Source organism: Pyxicephalus adspersus, chromosome 5, assembly GCF_032062135.1.
Source record: "Pyxicephalus adspersus chromosome 5, UCB_Pads_2.0, whole genome shotgun sequence".
NCBI classification, from domain to species: Eukaryota; Metazoa; Chordata; class Amphibia; order Anura; family Pyxicephalidae; genus Pyxicephalus; species Pyxicephalus adspersus.
Genome location: NC_092862.1, coordinates 81,993,744 through 82,013,346, shown reverse-complemented (window position 1 = coordinate 82,013,346; position 19,603 = coordinate 81,993,744). Strand labels below are relative to the sequence as shown.

The 19,603-nt window shown below is 39.2% G+C and overlaps 1 protein-coding gene across 3 annotated transcripts in view; it reads right to left on the bottom strand.

The window, feature by feature from the left end:
• The window catches only part of RECK (reversion inducing cysteine rich protein with kazal motifs), a 205,584-nt gene that overhangs the window by 116,054 nt on the left and 69,927 nt on the right, over nucleotides 1-19,603 (bottom strand). For all 3 annotated transcript variants that reach the window (XM_072411954.1, XM_072411955.1, XM_072411953.1), the window contains exons 5-6: nucleotides 17,602-17,687; nucleotides 10,877-10,924 (exon numbers count right to left, since the gene is read on the bottom strand). In XM_072411954.1, coding sequence (XP_072268055.1) covers nucleotides 10,877-10,924; nucleotides 17,602-17,687 — 134 coding nt within the window. The remainder of the gene's footprint in view (nucleotides 1-10,876; nucleotides 10,925-17,601; nucleotides 17,688-19,603) is intronic.

The following is a 19,603-nucleotide window of genomic DNA, read 5'->3' as shown; positions in this document are numbered from 1 at the left end:
AAATTGTAAGTAATTGATTTCTTCTGTATTTATTGATGTTCTGGATGTGGGGGAAGTTGACCCATTGATTCTGTGTGAGTCATTGGTATTGATTCTGTGTGAGTCATTGGTATTGATTCTGTGTGAGTCATTGGTATTGATTCTGTGTGAGTCATTTCGATTCTGTGTGAATCGGTTTGTCGGACGGGGGAGTAAAGTGAATCTATCTTGGGTACCGTCTGACAAGGGAACTGTCTGTGTGACAAGTAGACTTTCTGTGTGATAGTCCCCCACTGAACCGGGTCGAGTGAGGATACCGGGGAACACATAAAATAGTGCACATGGGATTGAAGAATAGCAAGGAGAAAAAATATAAACCAACTGATGATGAATGTTCCATGTATAGGCAAAATCCCAGTTGGGTAAAGTACTGTGCCCTTTGGAGAAAGAAATATAATTTTTCAGGCTGTTTACATCCAAAACAATGTAGGGAATTGGTGAAAAGAATTAAGGAAAGTGGTGGAGATGATGAAAGTAAATTGAAGAATGATGGCTAGGAAATAGCTAAAATTTGGGTAGAGGAAGCTGATAAGAAAAAGAAAGCAATGTGTGCCTTCCACATAGCCAATCACGCTTGAGCAATATTTTGTGAATCCTCCTTGCATTCCCATCAGCAAGCCAATGACCTTTAGATCCCCACAGATGTTCCACTGGCGTGTTTTATACTGGATTGCTTCAAGTAGTAACCTCATGTTGTCATAGGACTCCTTTAGGTTAATGGAATGGGAAATCAGTGAACTTGGCTTGGAATTACCATTATGCAGTAAGACTGCTTTCAAGCTTCTTTTAGAGGAATCAATGAAGATACGCCATTCAGATGGAACATGCTCTTGTGACAAACTGTTAAATAGTGCATTTATATCATGACAGTAGCACAGTGAGCCATTACTAGTGAAGAAAGTTGTCAAGTTATGATTTTGTTTTCTGTAGTGAGTTACAGTTACACCCTTTGCAAGCAAGTGCTTCTGTTTAAGCCTTGAAGCAAGAAGTTCTGCTTTGTCTTTGGAGCGATTTAGATCACAAAAGAGATCATTCAGCTCTGCTTGTGTAAAGATCTCTGGGGAAGAGGCCAAATTGCAGAATCGAGGCTGGGATATACAATTTTGTGCTTAGTTTTACCTGAGAATCCACTTTTGTTGATGCAGCAAAAATAGCAGTCGATTACATAGTCTCGCGATTCTCTCCACACCATTAGGATTGCAAATGGTGTTGCTGCTTTACACTGTTTTAGCCAGTCACGCAGTCTGTTGGAACAACTGGTACAGGTGACATGTGGAGCCCAAGATTTATCCTAGTCACCAAGCAGACAGCCAAAATATAATTTGTTTATCTTTTTAAGTTCTGTGGTAATTTGGAGACATTGTGCTTTTGTCGTGAATGAACCACACACATAACATAAACTGTCTGGCAATAAAGGCAATTTGAAATCAATCGCAGTTAGTGCGGTCTCTAACCTTAAAAAAAGAAAACTGTTGTTAAATGTTGTAAAATGTAAGAATTTAACACAATATATATTTAGCTGCATCACAAAAACTAGACATGCTAGAGAAACTGAACACAGATTTGAAATCCGCATTAAAAATACTAAAAAGCCCATATACAATTATATCTGATGAAAATGACATGTTGACCTGTGTTATATAGATACTGTATATTGCAGCAACATCTTAAGAGCTCACCCGTCACAAGTTAAAGCCCTGTCACAAATGGGATTTCCAAATGGACAATGACTCCCTGCATACCTAATGAAAAAGCATGTATGATATGTATGAGGCCTATAAATCAGTAGGTCTGACTGAAGCTTGTGAAAGGCTATCCCAAATGTCTGGCTCAAGTTAAACAATTTTAAGGTAATTTTTATTGAAAGGTTTAATCATAACTACAAAAACAGAAACCCAAAAAAAAAAACATTTTAGGATAAAGAGAGAAAACATTTGCACAAACAAAGCCAAGGCTTCAGAGGTCAGTTCTATACAACATTATCAACAGGATAGTATGTTTGTATAGAAACATTCTTTATAAACAGCAATTCCAACAGTGCAGAGGCTTTTAATTTGTTGAAGTAACATTAGCATTTCTAAAGTTGCTATCGTATGTTTTTGTTCAGTTGTGTAACCCTCTCAGTTTTGTAACAATACACCATACTCCTATTCACACACTCTTAGGTAACAAGCAGAAACTCTGTCTCTAGTCTGGGAACCTTTCTCATAAGAATGATCAGAAGGGTAGAAGGAGAGGGTATAGAAGGAGAGGAGAGAAGGAGAGAAAAAAGAAAAAAGAAAGGAACAGGGAGGACAAAACATAACAAACAGATAAGGAGAAAAGAGTTTTAACTAAATATAGACAGTAGGGTTGGTTTGTACACTTGCTTGACATTCTCAAATCAGTACTTTAATCACATTTCCTTTAAAGTATTTGCAGAACAATACTGGTCCCATTCGGATCAAATCGTTTATGCGTAGCAGTAACTCCATAAGCCCAATGTCAATGTCTTGTATGTGTTTATATAAATCTTGTTCCATGGGAGGGTGTCACTGATCTCCACAGGACCAGGGGATCTGTACTTTTGTGTCACCCACCTCACATTCCTCTGCAGCCTACAGCAGCCCTGTTTAGGGATCCTGTATGCTGGTCACTTGGTCTAAGTCATATGATCCCCTGAGAGCTTTTACCCCAGTGAAACAGAATATTCTGCAGAAGCATTCTATCTGCTGGGAGAAGTGTGAACACCACCTGAGCTGCCTCTGCTCCAGAACTCCCTCTGACAGTGGATTTACTTATCTGCTGGTCATGTGATTACCATTCAACCTACCCTTGGCTCTGTTTCTAAAAATATGGTATACTGACCTCGGCTTTGGTTGACTACTATTGATGCCTGCCCTTACCTGTGGCTCTGCCCAACTACTCCTGTTTGCCACCTGCCCTGACCTCTGGTTTGACTGACCACGCTCCTGTTTCACACTTTGTTCCTGCCTATCAGCAGTTATTAGCCTTTGTGTGCACAGGAACCACAACCTGGAAACAGCCCGCAGTGCAACATTCTCCCCTGTGGAGGCTCCAAAGAAGACCAGGCTGTTAGTTAGGCTCTGTGGCCCATGCATCTCTAAGCCAATCAGACTGGTGACAGTGAGGGTACACCATCCCGCTTTGTGACAGGTATGTTGAGTATACGGTGTAAAGCTGCTCAGGAGTAAAGTATCAGTGCATCAACATTTTGTATGTGTTTTCTATATACAGGTAGTCCCCGATTTATTAAGATCCAATATACGGATGACTCCTAGATAAGCACAGGGGGGGGCTTCCCTGTTGCATGTGCAAGACAGAAGCTTGATGGGGGGAGGGGCGGTTTGCATGACTTGCAGATAAGTCTTTTGCTGTTCTGCAAGCTCTTGTAACTCTTTAATGACCAAGACAAACTCTGCAGTTGTTTCTTTTTGCATATCAAAGCACAGCTTGCTCCACAAGTTAATGAAAGTCTAGGCTCCATAATGTTTTTTTTTTTTTGCTTTGTTTGTGATTACCTCACAGTGAGGATTTAATACAGTATTTGACACCACGTTGCCTAATAATATGTTGAAACAAACATCTGCCCTATTTGATTTTTTTAAAATAATGTACCAGTTCCGACCTACATACAAATTCGACTTAAGAACAAACCTACAGTCCCTATGTCGTATGTAACCCGGGGACTACCTGTATAGGGTAATAAAGGCAATTCTTGAAAATATGTGAAAAATAGTATGTAAACTTGCTTTTAGGCATTTACAAGTAGTTTCTATTTTACTTTATGGAGACAGCAAACTGTTTACGGAAGCTGCATTGAGCATCCAAATAACCATGTGCACCTTTGCCTCCTCTCAAAAAAAGCATAATGATCTGACTTTTTTGGCCCAATGCTATCCCCCCTCCTACTGTGTGCTACATCCCCTACCTTGGATTGTACATTTTGTTTTAATAAAAGATCTTGCAATCACATAATATACATTATATTTACAATATATACATAAAAAATAATTAAATATTAGACATTATGCCAAACTCAAATATAAATATACCCTAATTTCAAGCAACAATATGTTCACATAAATGCCTATATTATACTAAGCAAGGCCAAGCAGCACATATTCTTCACTATGTATGTAGCCTATTTTCAAAAATCAAAAGAAAATTACTCAATCTGAGAAGAAAAGTACACCATAAAAGACCTGATGTTCCTCCATGCCCTTATCCAGGCCCCCCTTGCCATCCTCAAATTTTTCCAACACGTGCAGAATATTGTTCACCACCACCTTGACAGGAAGGATTTTTTTTCTTTATGCATAACTGACACTGTGCATTCCAAGTGTAATATCAGACCAGAATGCTCCATATACCCACACTGCATAACTCATGTGACTAAGACAGGGAATACCTAGAGCTCTCCCCACCCTTTTGTAAACTTCTACACTGAAGGGGAGTTGGGGCAGAAAGTGCTTCATGGTCTCTTCTGTATCTCTGCATTCTGATCTCAAGCACACACTCTCTCTTGAGGGCTGGTGCTGATACCATGAAAGACGAGCCAAGTGGGGTCCCTAAACTTCATAGGAATCCTTTCCATATTAATTTTATTTCGTCCTCTCTCTCAAAATTGTTCTTGGGCAATACCTTAAGGTGAATGAATGAAGACAAAACCTGCCTCCACAGAATTTTTTCTAGAGGGCTTTTTTAATGTCCTCCGCTGGGATCTGTCATTGCTTCATTACTTTCAGACTCAGAACAACAGAAGCCGGAAGCCCTTCCTGTTAGATCCAAGCTTTTGGACATTGCTGATAAGCTCCCTTTGAGAGTAGTTGCCGATGCCAATGATACATCTTTGATTATCTCGGGGACAGATGAGACAAAGGGGATAGTCTCAGAGACTGAGCAGGTCAAGATCAACTGTGACACGCGTGACATTTTCTGAATGGGTAAGGAAGGTAACATCCTGGATGCCTTCCCGGAATCTCAGTAGGAAGTCAAACTTTTGCGAAATTTATTTGGGCCATGTGATTATACCCTACTAAATTGGGAAAGTAAGCTCAGAATTGCAAATGGCAAGATGGTAAAGTGGAAGAAGTGGAGAATATCATACAGAGACAGGGCTGATCTGATCAAAACATACCTGTTTCGGATAATCTTGTATGTCAGCTTTGTCTATTGTTTGCCAGCTTCCTTGTACACCAGGATATACAACTGCTCCTTCCAGATGCTTTGCGGTAACAGGATGAACCTGGTAAAGCAGAATTTGGCCTACCTATTCAGAAGAGAGTGTCACACTTACCTCTTCCTCTCTTAAGTGCAGGCATCTCTTTCCTGCGCAGGCTTAAGCCTTTTTTGTGTGATTGGAAAACTGGGGAAAATATTAAAAGCCTCCTATCCTGCTTCCACCACTCAGACTTACTGCTAAACAGGTTCAGGACTGATACCTGTGTCTGAAAGAAATCCTCAAAGGAATGACTAACACTCTTATCTTCCAACAACGTGCACAAGTAAAAAGAAAATGCTTAACCTTGTTGTTAAAGAATTTCCTGTCCCAACCAGGTCTAAGGCTCACATATGTTTATAAAGCACAGGTCCTGCCCCTTCACCAAGGCATCTATAACCTCACATCACCCCATTTCTACTTCAAAATTTTGCTGACAAGTTACCTTATCGGTTTTAAAAAGACCCGCAACTCCACTGTAAGGCTCAGCAACAAGAGACTAGAAGCCTTTTTTTTCCAGATGGATACCAGCCAGAGAACTGAGCCGGGTCTGCAGCAAAAATAAAATGTCAACATCAAGCTTACTGAGCAAAAATAAGGTCATGTCATAAGCGCTTATGGATCTGATGCTGGTTGAAATTAATGGTCGCCATCTTCAATGTAGCAAGCACTGCCATCAGGATGACTGGAGTAGCTTCTACACAAACTACCTGATAAACTTGACCGTTTTAAAGATGGATCCCCTCTTTCCTCTATTGTTTCCATCTCCCGATTGGACATTGCTTCATAGCTATTTTTCTGTGCCACACTCCCCTCACCAACAACCTTACCCTCCACCTCACCCTTGCAACCTTATCTTTTTTCACCTGCCCCAACCTTCTACCCAATGTTTTGAGCATCTGCACTGGCTTCCTGAAGTCCTCCCCAAACTCTGCGTCTCAGGAACAGCAGACACACAGACTGAAAGAGAGCGGGGCACACTAACTGAAACAGAAGGGCAAGCAACAATTCCAATCACACTGCCCTCAGCAGAAATGTCTTCAGACACACAGGGGTAATTCACCACATCTCTCACATCACATCACAATATCCGATCGCAGCAAATCTTCCACAACCTCAAGGGCCAGGTTATGTGTAGCCTCTGGGCATTTTGCATTGAAATGGTCCTGACCATAAGGTGAACATTTTGATATTACAATCCTTTGCAAGGCAATCCGGCCAGACACAAAATTATTTTTAAACCTCACACACAGCAGAAAAATGCCTTCTCTCCACACTTGTGGCACAGTTTTGGCCAACCAAGGTAAAATGCCACAATTTTATCTCGGCCTATGAAGGCGGAGAAGGGGACATGCTGTACAACATTCACAATCACTTTCAATCACTTTTTTGCTCACACTTAGCTGGTGAAACAAGTGGCTTGGAGTCAAGTGGAGTTAGAAAACAGTTTTCTGATATTGTGCATTTGGGAGTTGTGTCTGTTTGACTAGTGGGATATGTCCGCATAACTGACTGTCAGTTTTGTTTTAAATAATTTTTTTTTCTTTTTTACTTGCTGACCTCTTAGGGGAGTGGTCAAGGTTTCACAGGTGATTTAAGTTCCTGGGAAAATCACCTTGAGCTTGCTCAGTCTTGGCTGGTGAAACAAGTGGTTTGGAATTAAGTGGAGTTTAAAAACAAAAGGAGTTAAATCCTTATAGTAACCACAAACTGTAAGTAAGCTTTTTTAACTCCTTGTAAACAAACATTGTAACTGGGAAAATAAGTGGTAGCAAGATGGTTTTGTTCAGTGCAAAGTCTGCCATATGTATGCACAAATGGAGCAACAGCTCCTAGGTGAATATCGCTGTGACAGATGTGAGCAAGACGCCCCTTCTGGTATCTCGCATTGGAGAGCTGGAGAAGTGCACTGCAACACTGAAATCACTGGATCACCTTGAGAGGGGTCTCCTGCTCACTGAGCAGGTAGTTAATGGCTTAGATGTGGAGGGTGGAGAGGTTAAATAGGATGAACATGTAGGGAGTTGGGTTACTATATTTAAAGGGAGTGGTAGAGGCACCCATAAAAGGAAGGCCAGCAATGTGTTTGAGCACCCAACATATTTGCAAAGTAATGTGAGGAAGTGCAGGTGGCAGACCCAGTGGTGGCAACTCAAGATGCGCATGGCTTAAGTCCTGGTGCAAAAGGGAAGGGTTTAGGTTCATAGAGCAGTAGGCAGACGTTTCATTGGGGTACAACCTGTATGCCAGGGATGGTGTGCACCTAAATGAAACTAGGACAGAGGGGGTGGGACAGTTAAATAAGGTGGCAGAAAGGTTAGTCAGGGGTCAGACACTAGTGGAGGGTGGATTGGGGATTGTTGGGGGGAGGGTTGTAGACAAATGTATGGAGCTTCCCATGTTCCAAAGAAACATTGGATTGTGTAGTACTAGTTGTACTGAAAAACAAAAGGATTTGGCAAACAATGTTGGTAAATGCAGCAATGATTTAAAGAGCCTGTTCACCAATGCTAGAAGTCTGGCAAACAAAATAGGGGAGTTGGAAGCCTTAATGAGTGAAGAGCATTATGACTTAGTTGGCATTGATGAATCTTGGCTTTGTTCCTCACGACTGGGCTGTCAATATATCAGGTTATACTTTCTTTCATAAAGACAGAGTCAAACGAAAGGGTGGTGGTGTCTGTCTGTATGTGAGAAGTGATCTCAAAGTGAATGTGAAAGAATAAATTGCAGATGGAACAAGCAATGAGGTTGAGGCATTATGTGTGAAATTGAATGTGGGGTGGAATAACACACAATTTAATAATGGAGTCTGCTATAGGGCCCCCAGTACTAAGGAAGAAATAGAGAATCAACTAACAGCACAGATAGAAAAAGCAGCAAAAAGTGGAAGTGTTTTAATCATGGGAGATTTCAACTACCCTGACATTGACTGGAGAAATGGCACTACAGGAACAGCAAAAGAAGGAAATTTGTGAATTTAATACAAGATAATTTTATGGTACAGTTTATAGAACCCTCAACTAGAACAACTAGAGCTTTTAACAAATGTGCATATAAAAGAGAATCTGGGTAGCAGTGACCATAATATGATTTCATTTAATGTAAGTTGTAAACAGGAAGCAAAAACAGGAAAGATAAAAAAAATTCATTTTAAGAGAGCAAATTTTCCATTATTAGGCCCGCTTTCTGTGACTTGAACTGGGAGACAATATTGTCCTCAATGAACACAGAACAGAAATGGGAATGTTTCAAGTCTGTTCTACAAAAGCAGACTGAAAAGTATATTCCAGTGGGTAATCATTTTAAGAGGCTAAAATTAAAACCTATGTGGCACACAGCTGATGTTAAAAAAGCCATAAGGAACAAGAAAAAGGCATTACAAAAATATAAAAATGAAGGATCACCTTCATCATTTGAAACCTATAAAGAATAAAACAAAAAATGTAAAGTAAGGAAAGTAAGGCAAACCCCAATTTTTTAAAATATATTAATAGCATAAAAATCAGATCTGAGCATGTAGGCCCCTTAAAGGATGTCTCTGGGTTGGTAACTGGGGATAAAGAAAAGGCAGATATACTAAACATTTTTTTTGGCTCTGTGTACACAAAGGTAAATGGTAGAGCTCAAGTCCAAATTCATAAAAGCAATGTCACTACCTTAAAGCCCTAACCCTAATGAGTCACAATGGCTCAAAATTGATATGATAGAGAAACAGTTGGGCAAAATTAGGGTTGACAAAGTACCAGGTCCTGACTGATTACATTAACGTGTCCTCAAAGCTGAACTTAGTTATTTCAAAGCCATTGTTTCTAATTTTTAGAGACTCTTTACTCACTGGCAAGGTACCAATGGATTGGCCAATGTGGTTCCTATCTTCAAAAATGAAGCAGAGTTATTACCAGGTAACTACAGACCCGTTCGTTTAACATCCATAGTTGGAAAGGTCGTAGAGAGTTTGATAAAGAACCTCATAGAGGAGTTTCTGCTAGAAAATACCATTATGAGTGATAGTCAGCATGGCTTCAAGAAAGACATAAGTTGTCTTATGAGGAAGTAAGTAAACAGGTAGACAATAGGTAGTGGAATAGCAGTTGATATAGTGTACTAGGACATTGCTAAAGCATTTGAAACAGTACCCCACAGACGGCTAATATGCAAGTTAGGGTCAATAGTTTTAGAAAAGTCAATCTGTAAATGGATAGAGAACTGGCATTAAAGACCGCATTCAGAGAGTTGTTATTAATGATTCATACTTTGAATGGTCTTAGGGTATTATTGGTGTACCCCAGGGTTCAGTGTTGGGACCTTTACTGTTTAACATCTTTCTAAATTATATAGGGTTTGGGATAAAAAATAACCATTTCTTTACTCAATGCCTTAGAAGAGTACGGCTTCCTCTCAAACTTTAAGATTAACTTCTCCAAGTCAGCTGCCCTCAACATTTCGCTTCCTGGTCCACAATGTGACCACCTAGTGCGTTAATTCACTTTTAGTTGGGAGCCTCACTCACTTTATTAATGCCACAGAACCTAGGAGTCAGGGCACTCAGAATGATCCTGAACTTCGAAGCCATCAGGATGTGGGCAAACTGTCCATGGGAATATATGTAAAATGTTTGTGACCTACTCTGATAGTCCTCCCATAATAATTGCCAAGAGATTAATTGCCAATGATGACAAAAATCTAATCCTTTTAAGTTGCCCAGCCCCCATATTCAGGTTTGTCATTTCCACAGTTTTGGTTTTTACTTTCTGGGCTGTTCAGGGTGTCTCATGTTGAGTTACTAGAAGGACTGCCTGGTGAGGCACCTCCAACCAAGTAATGTTGGCCTCAAGATATCGTCTGGTAAGCAAGGCTGATAATTGAGTCTGATGACCTGGATCCTCCAGGACGTCTGTTTCAAGGACCAAGTAAAGATGGGGTTATCACCATCCATAAACAAAGGAGGCCAAACTCAGGATCCTGGTGTAAGGGAATGCAAATCTACCAAATTCACACATGCGTCCCATCACAGCATATAGTCTAGTAGAGTGCCCAGGGACTGAAAAGGTCGCAAGGTAAATTAAAGCAAAAAAAAGAGGCTAGGGGTAAACTGCTTTCAAGGGAGACACTAAAATCACCAAAGACCCCACTCCGTGGATCCTATGCCAGCAAAACCCAGTTTAAAAATTTTTTTTTTCAGAGGGACGTTAACACAGGTGCTATATTGTCATGGCTCGGTCACGACAAAATCAGCTCCAAAGCAGACAAACATCACCCAATCACTGACATGCCTTTTCTGTTATAAGATTCCCACATATTACTACTCCTAATCAAAGCAGAGTATTGAAGTGCCTAGTGGGTGGATTCCACAAAGTGGCATTGGAACCCCTCTGAGAACACATGCCGACACTAGGCTATTTTCAGGATGTTTCTTTTTTAATTAAAAAAATGTTTGAACTATTTTCAATAACATACTGACATTTGTCTATATCTGTGTATATTATTAAATATTTTTTTAATACACAATTTACTGCCTATGTATTGGCAAATAAATGGATCTGATTTTTTAGTCCCTTGCTTATAACTGAAAATAAAAATTATTAGCGGTAATCATTTCATTAATTATCATACCTCATGTTGTTTCTTGCAGCTTTTTAAAATGTCATTTGTTGACGATGCCTAAATAAAAAAATAAAAAGAGAAGCTCACATTTTCTGAAAACTGAAAAAGTACATCTCTGTCATATTTTAAATATACAGAAACTGTTGAAATGCAATCTCTGATTGAAGAAATACAAGATTAAAGTTGCTGTCTTTGTATAAATCTATAAATAGTAAAAAAAGTATATATTTTATCAATTTTCTATTTTCCTAAGATAAAATGTTATATCTACGTCTGCCATTTTTGGCATGTACAATATGGCCTATGTTTTGTGCCTATAGTATGTATCAGATATGATCTGTTTAATACATAATTTAATTCAGTCCTCTGTAGATCACATTTTGGCTAAACTCATGATTTATGGAGAACCTTTTTAACACTAAAATGACTAACTAAACTCTTGTGGTCAAGTTTACATCTATGAAGCTGTGAAAGCATGGCTGGATAGATGCGCTATTGTAAGTTCAGACAACCCAATTATTCGAATGTACAGTGCATACAATTGTGTTGTATTGCAATGCAAAGCAAGTTAACAAGGCACATACACATAAAAGGAATGAATGGCCCCGAAGTGCAGAACACATGTCACTGGCATGTTCTGTGGTGCAGCACAAAGATGTAAGTAAACCCAGCCTGACATTCACTACAATTGATGTCCATATGCAAAGGCTACAACATAGAAAAAGTCAACTAATAAAATGTACGGTATCCAATGATGATCCTAAATACTGAAAGGTAAAACTGTTTTTGGCAGCAGAGAGATTAATTTATGAGGTCACAACTATGCACACAATAAAAAGATTCAATTCCATGATGAAATATTATAAGGTATGCAGCAGTTTTTGCCCTATTTTAACAGTGACCCCTTTAATCTTAAGGACACCCTATCGGAAAGAAATAACCGAAGGTAGGAAAGTCTTCCTGTGTAAAACTGCACCTTCAACACTAATATCGCAGTATTTGAAAAGTTGCCTGTTAACCTCTCGGGGCGGTATTCCCGAGTGTGGCTCGGGGTTAATTTTCAGTACCAAAAGCGGTGGAATTGTAAAGGAGTTTTAAAGCTTTCCTGGTCCCCATGTGCCCGCAGCATCCTTCAGCGATGCCTGGCATCTGTGTCTCCTGGCGATGCCCACCTTGCATCTGGGTTGCCTGGCGATGCCCGCCCGGCTTCTGCATCCCTGGCGTGTGAACGTTGGGGAGGTAAAGACAGTGGGAGCAAATGCCGGCTGGGTATGGGACGTGCGAGCGTGCGGCTGGGGGCAGGCTCGGGTGAGAAAGTATTTTTAAATGTACCGTTTTGACATTTAAAAATACTTATTGAAATCAGTACTTAGTAGGCAATGGTCACTCTAAATACACAGACCACAAACATGCTACCTAGTTATATTTATTAAGGTTTTTCCCCATTAGCCATATTAGTGCCACATCCCATATATTTAACAAGAAGACAAAAGATAACACAAGGCATTAAAAACAATATATTTTAACTACAATGGTATTTAATCCAAAAAACATATACATTTTGACAAGTTACAACCACATAAAACATTTATAGTATATCCGCATAGGTTGTTCCAATTGAGATCCCAGTACAAGCATCAATTCCCATTTGTATATAAATAAACACCAAACTTGTACTCAATGCGTTTCACGGACATGTAGCCGTTTCTTCAGGGATTATTACATAAGCCAAGTACTATAATAAAAACATATAAATATGTTTATGTCAGTAAATTCAGTATAATTATATAATGATTTGTTCTTAGACAAACAGGTAAGTAGGTAATATTCAATGAAATACTTTTTGCTTGGAACAATCACAGTATTTTTACCTATATGGGGTAGACAAAAAGTTTGAAAGGGTTCTGATTGATCACAAAAGACAGTTGCCTATATTGTGTGTAGCACATTTTCATTTATATATGTATATATGTTGTGATACTGATATCATTGACAATCAATTAAGATATTACTATATTTACTAGGATTATTTACAATGACATGATACATCACCATTACATCTATATTCTTAATATGGCGAAATTATTAACAAATAAATGGGCATTTACCAAGCACAAAGCATACAAATGGGACTCTCAGCACCAAAGGCACCACTCCTCCAACTACATCCACGGACCTTTCAACCCCCCCAAATCCGCACCACCCCCACCCAACACCCTAAACAACAAACCACACATTCCCCATAACTCAATCATTCAAACATTCCACACCCAACAAGGAAAAAAATTCCAACAAAGCAACCCAAGTCCAATTCACGCAGAATATTCCAAACGCAGACCTTCCATCACATCTCCAGACATTCCATCACAATCTCAACCTATCAGCATTCCCACATCCTCTCACCCCACCTTAACCCTTATATATCTACACTCACCATACATAAAACCACTCTAGATGAGGATTTTTCACCTCTGGACAGTCCAGTACCCATACCCCCATCCACACATCCCCCCACGCTTTCACCTGTTTTCCTCCCCCTTCCCACTCCCCCCATGATCACCTCAAAGACAGGAGCTAGACCAAAAACCCAGAAGTCTTTTTTAGACCTACACCCCCCACCCCCCCACCAACCCTCCTCAAATTGCCCATGAAAAACAAGAACTAAAAAACATAAAATTATCTTCATATATCCTTTCAATGAATGAAAAAAAATTGCTAAAATTGGGCATATCTTTTGGTCCCTTCTCAAATGTGGACAAATCTGAACTAGTTAAAGATATAAATGTCTTTGCTAGAAACCTTGCACCCAAAGTTATGTTTGATAAATCTGAATCCCATTCGAAGTTCATACCCCTACCAGAATTTGAGACCTTCAATACCCATGAATTTAAGACATTCAAAACCCTGTACCAACCATTTCCTGGAGGAAAAGGAAAAAATAGAAAACCCTATGATATCAGATCCTTTATCATCTCGAGGAACCACTAACACAACCTCTATACCAACACGGAAACCAAAATCTACATTTTTTCCTCCTATGACACAATATCCACACATTGTGACATTCACAAATTTAATTACCAAAACAATCAAAGAATTAGAAACAAGAGGAATGGAATCCTCAAAAAACATGCATCCCAATCTCTGTTCAGCTGTGACAAACAAAAGACAAAACAAAAACATAATAATCAAATCTTAGAATAAAGTAGGTAATATAATAGTATTAGATAGAAATCACTATGAGCAAATTTGTTTTAAAATCCTTCATAATCATGAGTGGTATAGGGAAAATGAAGGGACCTTTCTCAATTCCTTCAATTCTGAATATTACTCAATAGTCAAAAATGCCTTCCAACAAGGAATGATAGACCAAAAAATGAAAGATTATTTAAATATCCAACACCCCGTAACTCCCACCTTTTACTTGCTCCCAAACGTACACAAGGATGTAAAAATCGCTTTAGGCCGTCCTATTATTTCGGGAATAGGCTCAATTGCCTCCAATGCTAGCGAACTGGTCGATATATATCTGAGGCCATTAATTAATAACTTATACCTTAAGGATACGATAGAACGTTTCAAGTTCACGTTTAACCTTTGTATTCCTCTAAACTGCTTACTGGTAACAATTGATGTGGAGGCATTATACTGTGGTATCCCCCTTCAGAAAGGATTTGAGATCATTAGCAAACACCTACACAAACAATATCCCCAGAATACAATGTTCAATTAAAAAATTTTATCCCTACTTGACTACATACTTACAAGGAATGTTTTCACATTGAAAAATAAATAGTACCTCCAAATCCAAGAGGTAGCAATTGGCACAAGATGTTCTTTGCCAATATGTACTTGGGCAACTGGAAAGGAGACCTTCTCCAACCAAAAATTAGAAATTTATCATTAATATATACGCATGTGGAGGAGGTATATTGATGACATCTTCATTTGAATGCAATATAGTGACAAACAAGTCCCATTTTTAGACACATATCAGATCCACTCAGAAGGGACAGATCAGTACCATTCTATATAGGAAAGAAACCGCTGGGAATGCAATTCTACACGCGGCCAGCGCACATCCTGGATCGCTCAAAAAAAGCATCCTGAAGCGCAATTGCACTGATGAAAATTACTTTGAACAAGTTTCTAAAGCTCTAAAGGAGCGTCTACTTCTGAGAGGCTATAGCAAAAGTATACTTAAAAAAGCCTACCAGAAAGCAAAATCATTAGACCACCAAAACCTAATTTTTCAAAACACACCTGGATCATCAGTTGAACCAGTTAAAATTATTACCACCTATAAGAGACAACACAAAGAAATAAATAGATTATTATCTAAACACTGGCATACCCTAACTGAGGACCCCAGTACCTCCAAATTCCTGCATCGCCATCTGCTTATAACATATAGAAAATCCCTATCATTAAAAGACTCTTTGGTCTCCAGTCATTTTGGGGACAACTCAATCATGGACTCTTCCAAAACTGTTGCGGGGACATATAGATGTGGCAATTGTTCACAATGTAAGTGGATAACAGAACACAGAACCACCAAACTTCCCAATAACAATCAACACTGTCACACTTACCTCTTCCTTGCTAAAGCGCAGATGCGTCTCTCCTGCATATGCAGGCAGTTCTGACTCTGGGCGTGCCTACACTAGCAAGCTTTATCAGCTTCGCTGGCCAATCAGGAAATATCCTCTTTACCATCCCTGGATATTTAGCTAGCTCAGACACAGAACTTGTGTGTTCATGCTATGTGTCTCCATTGGTACCAAGCCCTTAGTTCTGTTGAGCTTGTTCCGGAACACCTGTTGGCTAATTCAGTGTTTCCTCTATCCAGCCCCTGTGTTAACCCCTCGTTATCCAGTCTGCTGGTTTCCAGCCAACTACCCTGCGCTGTTACAGTGTTCCTGTCTGTCTGTGGATATTCCTGTGTTACCTGTGCCTCCTGTTGCTTGCAGTGTCTCCTGTGTTCCCTGGGTCCACAGTGGCCCGTGTCACTGGTGTCTGTCCCTTGGATCCCTGGTAATTGACCCCTGGCGTGTGACCTGATCTCTCTTGCTTGCTGCCTGCCTGGACCCAGGCCTTCCTCAACTATTCTTCTGCTTTGTGATTTGCTACCGTGCTTCATATTGCCCACCTTGGTGTGCCCAAGGACCGCAATCTGGCAGTAACCAGTGACGCAACATCCTTACCATCAGAGGCTCTGGACAAGACCTGGTTACTGCTTTGTGTCCTGGTTACGACTCTGTGCCTTGGCCCTTCTTAGGGCTCATACCACCTCCATACAAGCCATAGTGCCCCCTAGTGGCCCTGTCTCTCCAAGCGTGACAAACACAAATTGCAACAGTATGTTTACTGCTTCTCTACAGAAGTCATTTACCTTATTTTATGTAAATGTGGATGCTACTATGTCGGCAAGACCAAGAGAGCAATCTAAAAACAATTCTATGAACACATCTACACTATCAATATCTACTAATTGGAAAGAGTCCCCCCAAACCGAGGGGGGGAGACATAGACAAAATCCTTTTGCAAAAAGAAACCCGCTGTATATACTTTTTAAATCCTCAGACTCCCCCAGGTCTGAACGATGCCTCAAACCTTTTTTGTAAAAAATACATAAACATACATATGTGACACTTACTAGCTATCTCCTTAGCTCAACAATCACTAAGAAAGAAACAAAACAATTGCTATTAAACATGTGGTACAACCGTAGTATCAGGATGTAGATATCAGTATGACATAGTATCAATATGTGGACAAAATCATGAATAAGGTTTAGATCTGTATGATTGGAAGATACACATTTAAATATGTTGTAAATATTATGACATACTGTAGTTCTGTTTTGCTGAAAATGTATTTTAAAATGTTTAATATTATCTGATATTGGTACATAGATATATATAAAATGTATACCTATCAAATATTCAATACCATCCTGAAAGACCTAATATGTACTACATGAGATGTATTTGAACCGACATGATAAATATATGATTTCTGACTATGTCTAGCACAGAAACTAGCATAATTTTAATAGTGCTTTCAAGGTGTCTACCAACTGACCTGTATTTAAAAAACCACAACAGTCTAGGCCTGACTCCTATAACACCACTGTTGGGTATATTATTATGGTCCTATGGACCTCCCTTATCTAGGGTTGAAGTAAAGAAGTCATTGGTTGTGATACTTTGATATTGTTCCATGCAAAAAAGTATGTTATTGTACAAACCTACTTACCTGTTTGTCTAAGATTAAACCATATAATTATACTGAATTTACTGACATACACATATTTATGTGTTTTTATTATAGTACTTGGCCTATGCGCACCATGTAATTGCCACTAAAGAAACACGTTGATTAAAACGTGCAAGTTTGGTGTTCATCTATATACAAATGTGAATTGATGATTGTACTAGGATCTCAATTAGAACAACCTATGGAGATATACTAAGAATGTTTTATAGGGTAGTAACTTGTAAAAATTGATATGTTTTTATGGATTAAATAGCATTGTATTTAAAATATATACATTTTTTAATCAACACAAGATTGTTTTGGTCACTACTTTGAGGATATGTGTCCCTTAAACTCCCACATGAAATCCACTCTTTGTGGTATCTTTTGTCTTCTTACCTAGTTATGTTTAATATGGTGTGTCTATCATGCATATAAAAATTATACAAATACAAATAGGTAAAAAGAGGTCTGACCTGTTTGCAAGCTCGTCGGCACTCTGCTGCTATTGCTAACTCACAACAACCAAGGCCAACCCATCCATCTGACTTTTTGGAGGCACCTATTTTGAAAAAAATATTTTGTAATTATTATTAGATAAGTTCACTCCAAAGAATATAATAAAAGCTTTAATGAGAAATTATCACAAAACTACTGTGACATATTACAGAGAGCATTTATGGGTGTGTTTTTGTGAACAGTTAGTAAAATACATAGTACTGACACCCAATTGACAACCCAAACTTCTGCAGTGTTAGTCGCCCAGAATTATCCAAACATGGGCTAGCAAATTTTAAAAAATGTAATTACAATCCAAGGTAATACAGTGTTAAGAGAGCGTTTGGGAATTACCTTTGTCTATGCAAAGGGCCAAGTACATTTATGCATGGGCTTAAATTCTAAATTCTCTACAAGATTCTTGTTGACCAGGTTACTGCATTGACGAAGTTGTACAATGACATGTTTGCAATGTCCTCATATTTGCCTTCTGGGCATTTAGCATACATTAAGGTGTTACCAAAAAAGGATAAAGATTTGTTAGACCCTGGTTCATATCAACCAATTTCACTTCTGAATGTGGATGTTAAACTTTTATCTAAAATTTTGGCTGAACATTTGGCATCACTTTTACTGAAATTGGTGAGTCCCGCCCAAGCTGGTTTTGTGCAGTTTTGAAACATAACAGGTTGTCTGGCCCCTCCTCTGCGTCGGGTGCTCCATTGGAACTCGACGTGGAGAAGACGTTTGACAGCATTGTGTGGCCATGGGTACATGCTGTACTTCACAAATTTAGTTTTACTGGTTTGTTTGCACAATTTATGAAAGCAATGTATTCCAATCCATCAGCCCAAATACAGGTGGTGGGAGTCTTTTTACACACTTTCTCTTTAGGTAGAGGGACGTGTCAGGGGTGCCCGCTGTCGCCACTCTTATTTAATCTGGCCATAGAGCCCCCAGCGAGATCTTTCCATTATTTTAATGTGTTTAAAGGATACATTTATATACAGGATTCATATACAGGACAAGCAGGTGAGGTTGGCAATGTTTGCGGGTGACATAACATTGTTTCTGAGTGACCCACAGAATTATCTACTTCAGGTGATACAACATATTCAGTTCTTTAGCTCATTTTCTGGGTTCCGCATTAATTATAATAAAAGCGAGTTGAAGTGTTTACAACCGTCGCCATCTCTGGGGTTAAAGATGATGATATAGCAGTTAGGACTAACGGTATTTAAACATGCCTTTACATATTTGGGAGCTCAAGTTACGCAAAACGTCCCAGATATGTATACATTAAATTACACCCGCTTATAAACAAGATTTTGTCAGAACTCAACGGTTGTGGTTTGTGGCAGGGTAAGACCCCCCAGATTGCTAAGTCCACGTTATCACGGTACAAACAAAATCTCAGTGTCAATTTCCAGATATACAAAAGTACAATCTGGGCTGTTTATTACGCTATGTGAAGGATTGGTGGCATATTACTTCTTTTTACACAGTGGTTAAATTAAAATCGCTTTTAATACCGCCCTGTTCTTTATTGGGGCTGCTTAACACACATGCCATACGCACTGGTCTGTTGTTGCAGGACACCCTATTAGCCTGGCGGGAAACTAAAAAACTTTGCCAATATCAACAGGGTCCCACTGTTAGGACACCTTAACGATCAATGCCTAGTTTGCCGCAAGGCACACAACATAAGGTGTATAAATTTTGGGAGAGGTGAGTTTTTGTGTGTTTGGGTGATTTACTGGATGACACCATTCACCTGCTACCCTTTTATATATATTTCCCATTAAATTTGCTCTTCCTTACCATCATTTTTATACTATTTACAGGTGAAATCTGCCTTTTTTTACATGGCTGGGCACTGTTCCTATATTGTCCCTAGCTCCTCCATTAGTACATTTTGGGTATGCCTGAGTCTAAGCATTCAATTTCTTTCATTTATCCACTGTTATTGGACAATTGACC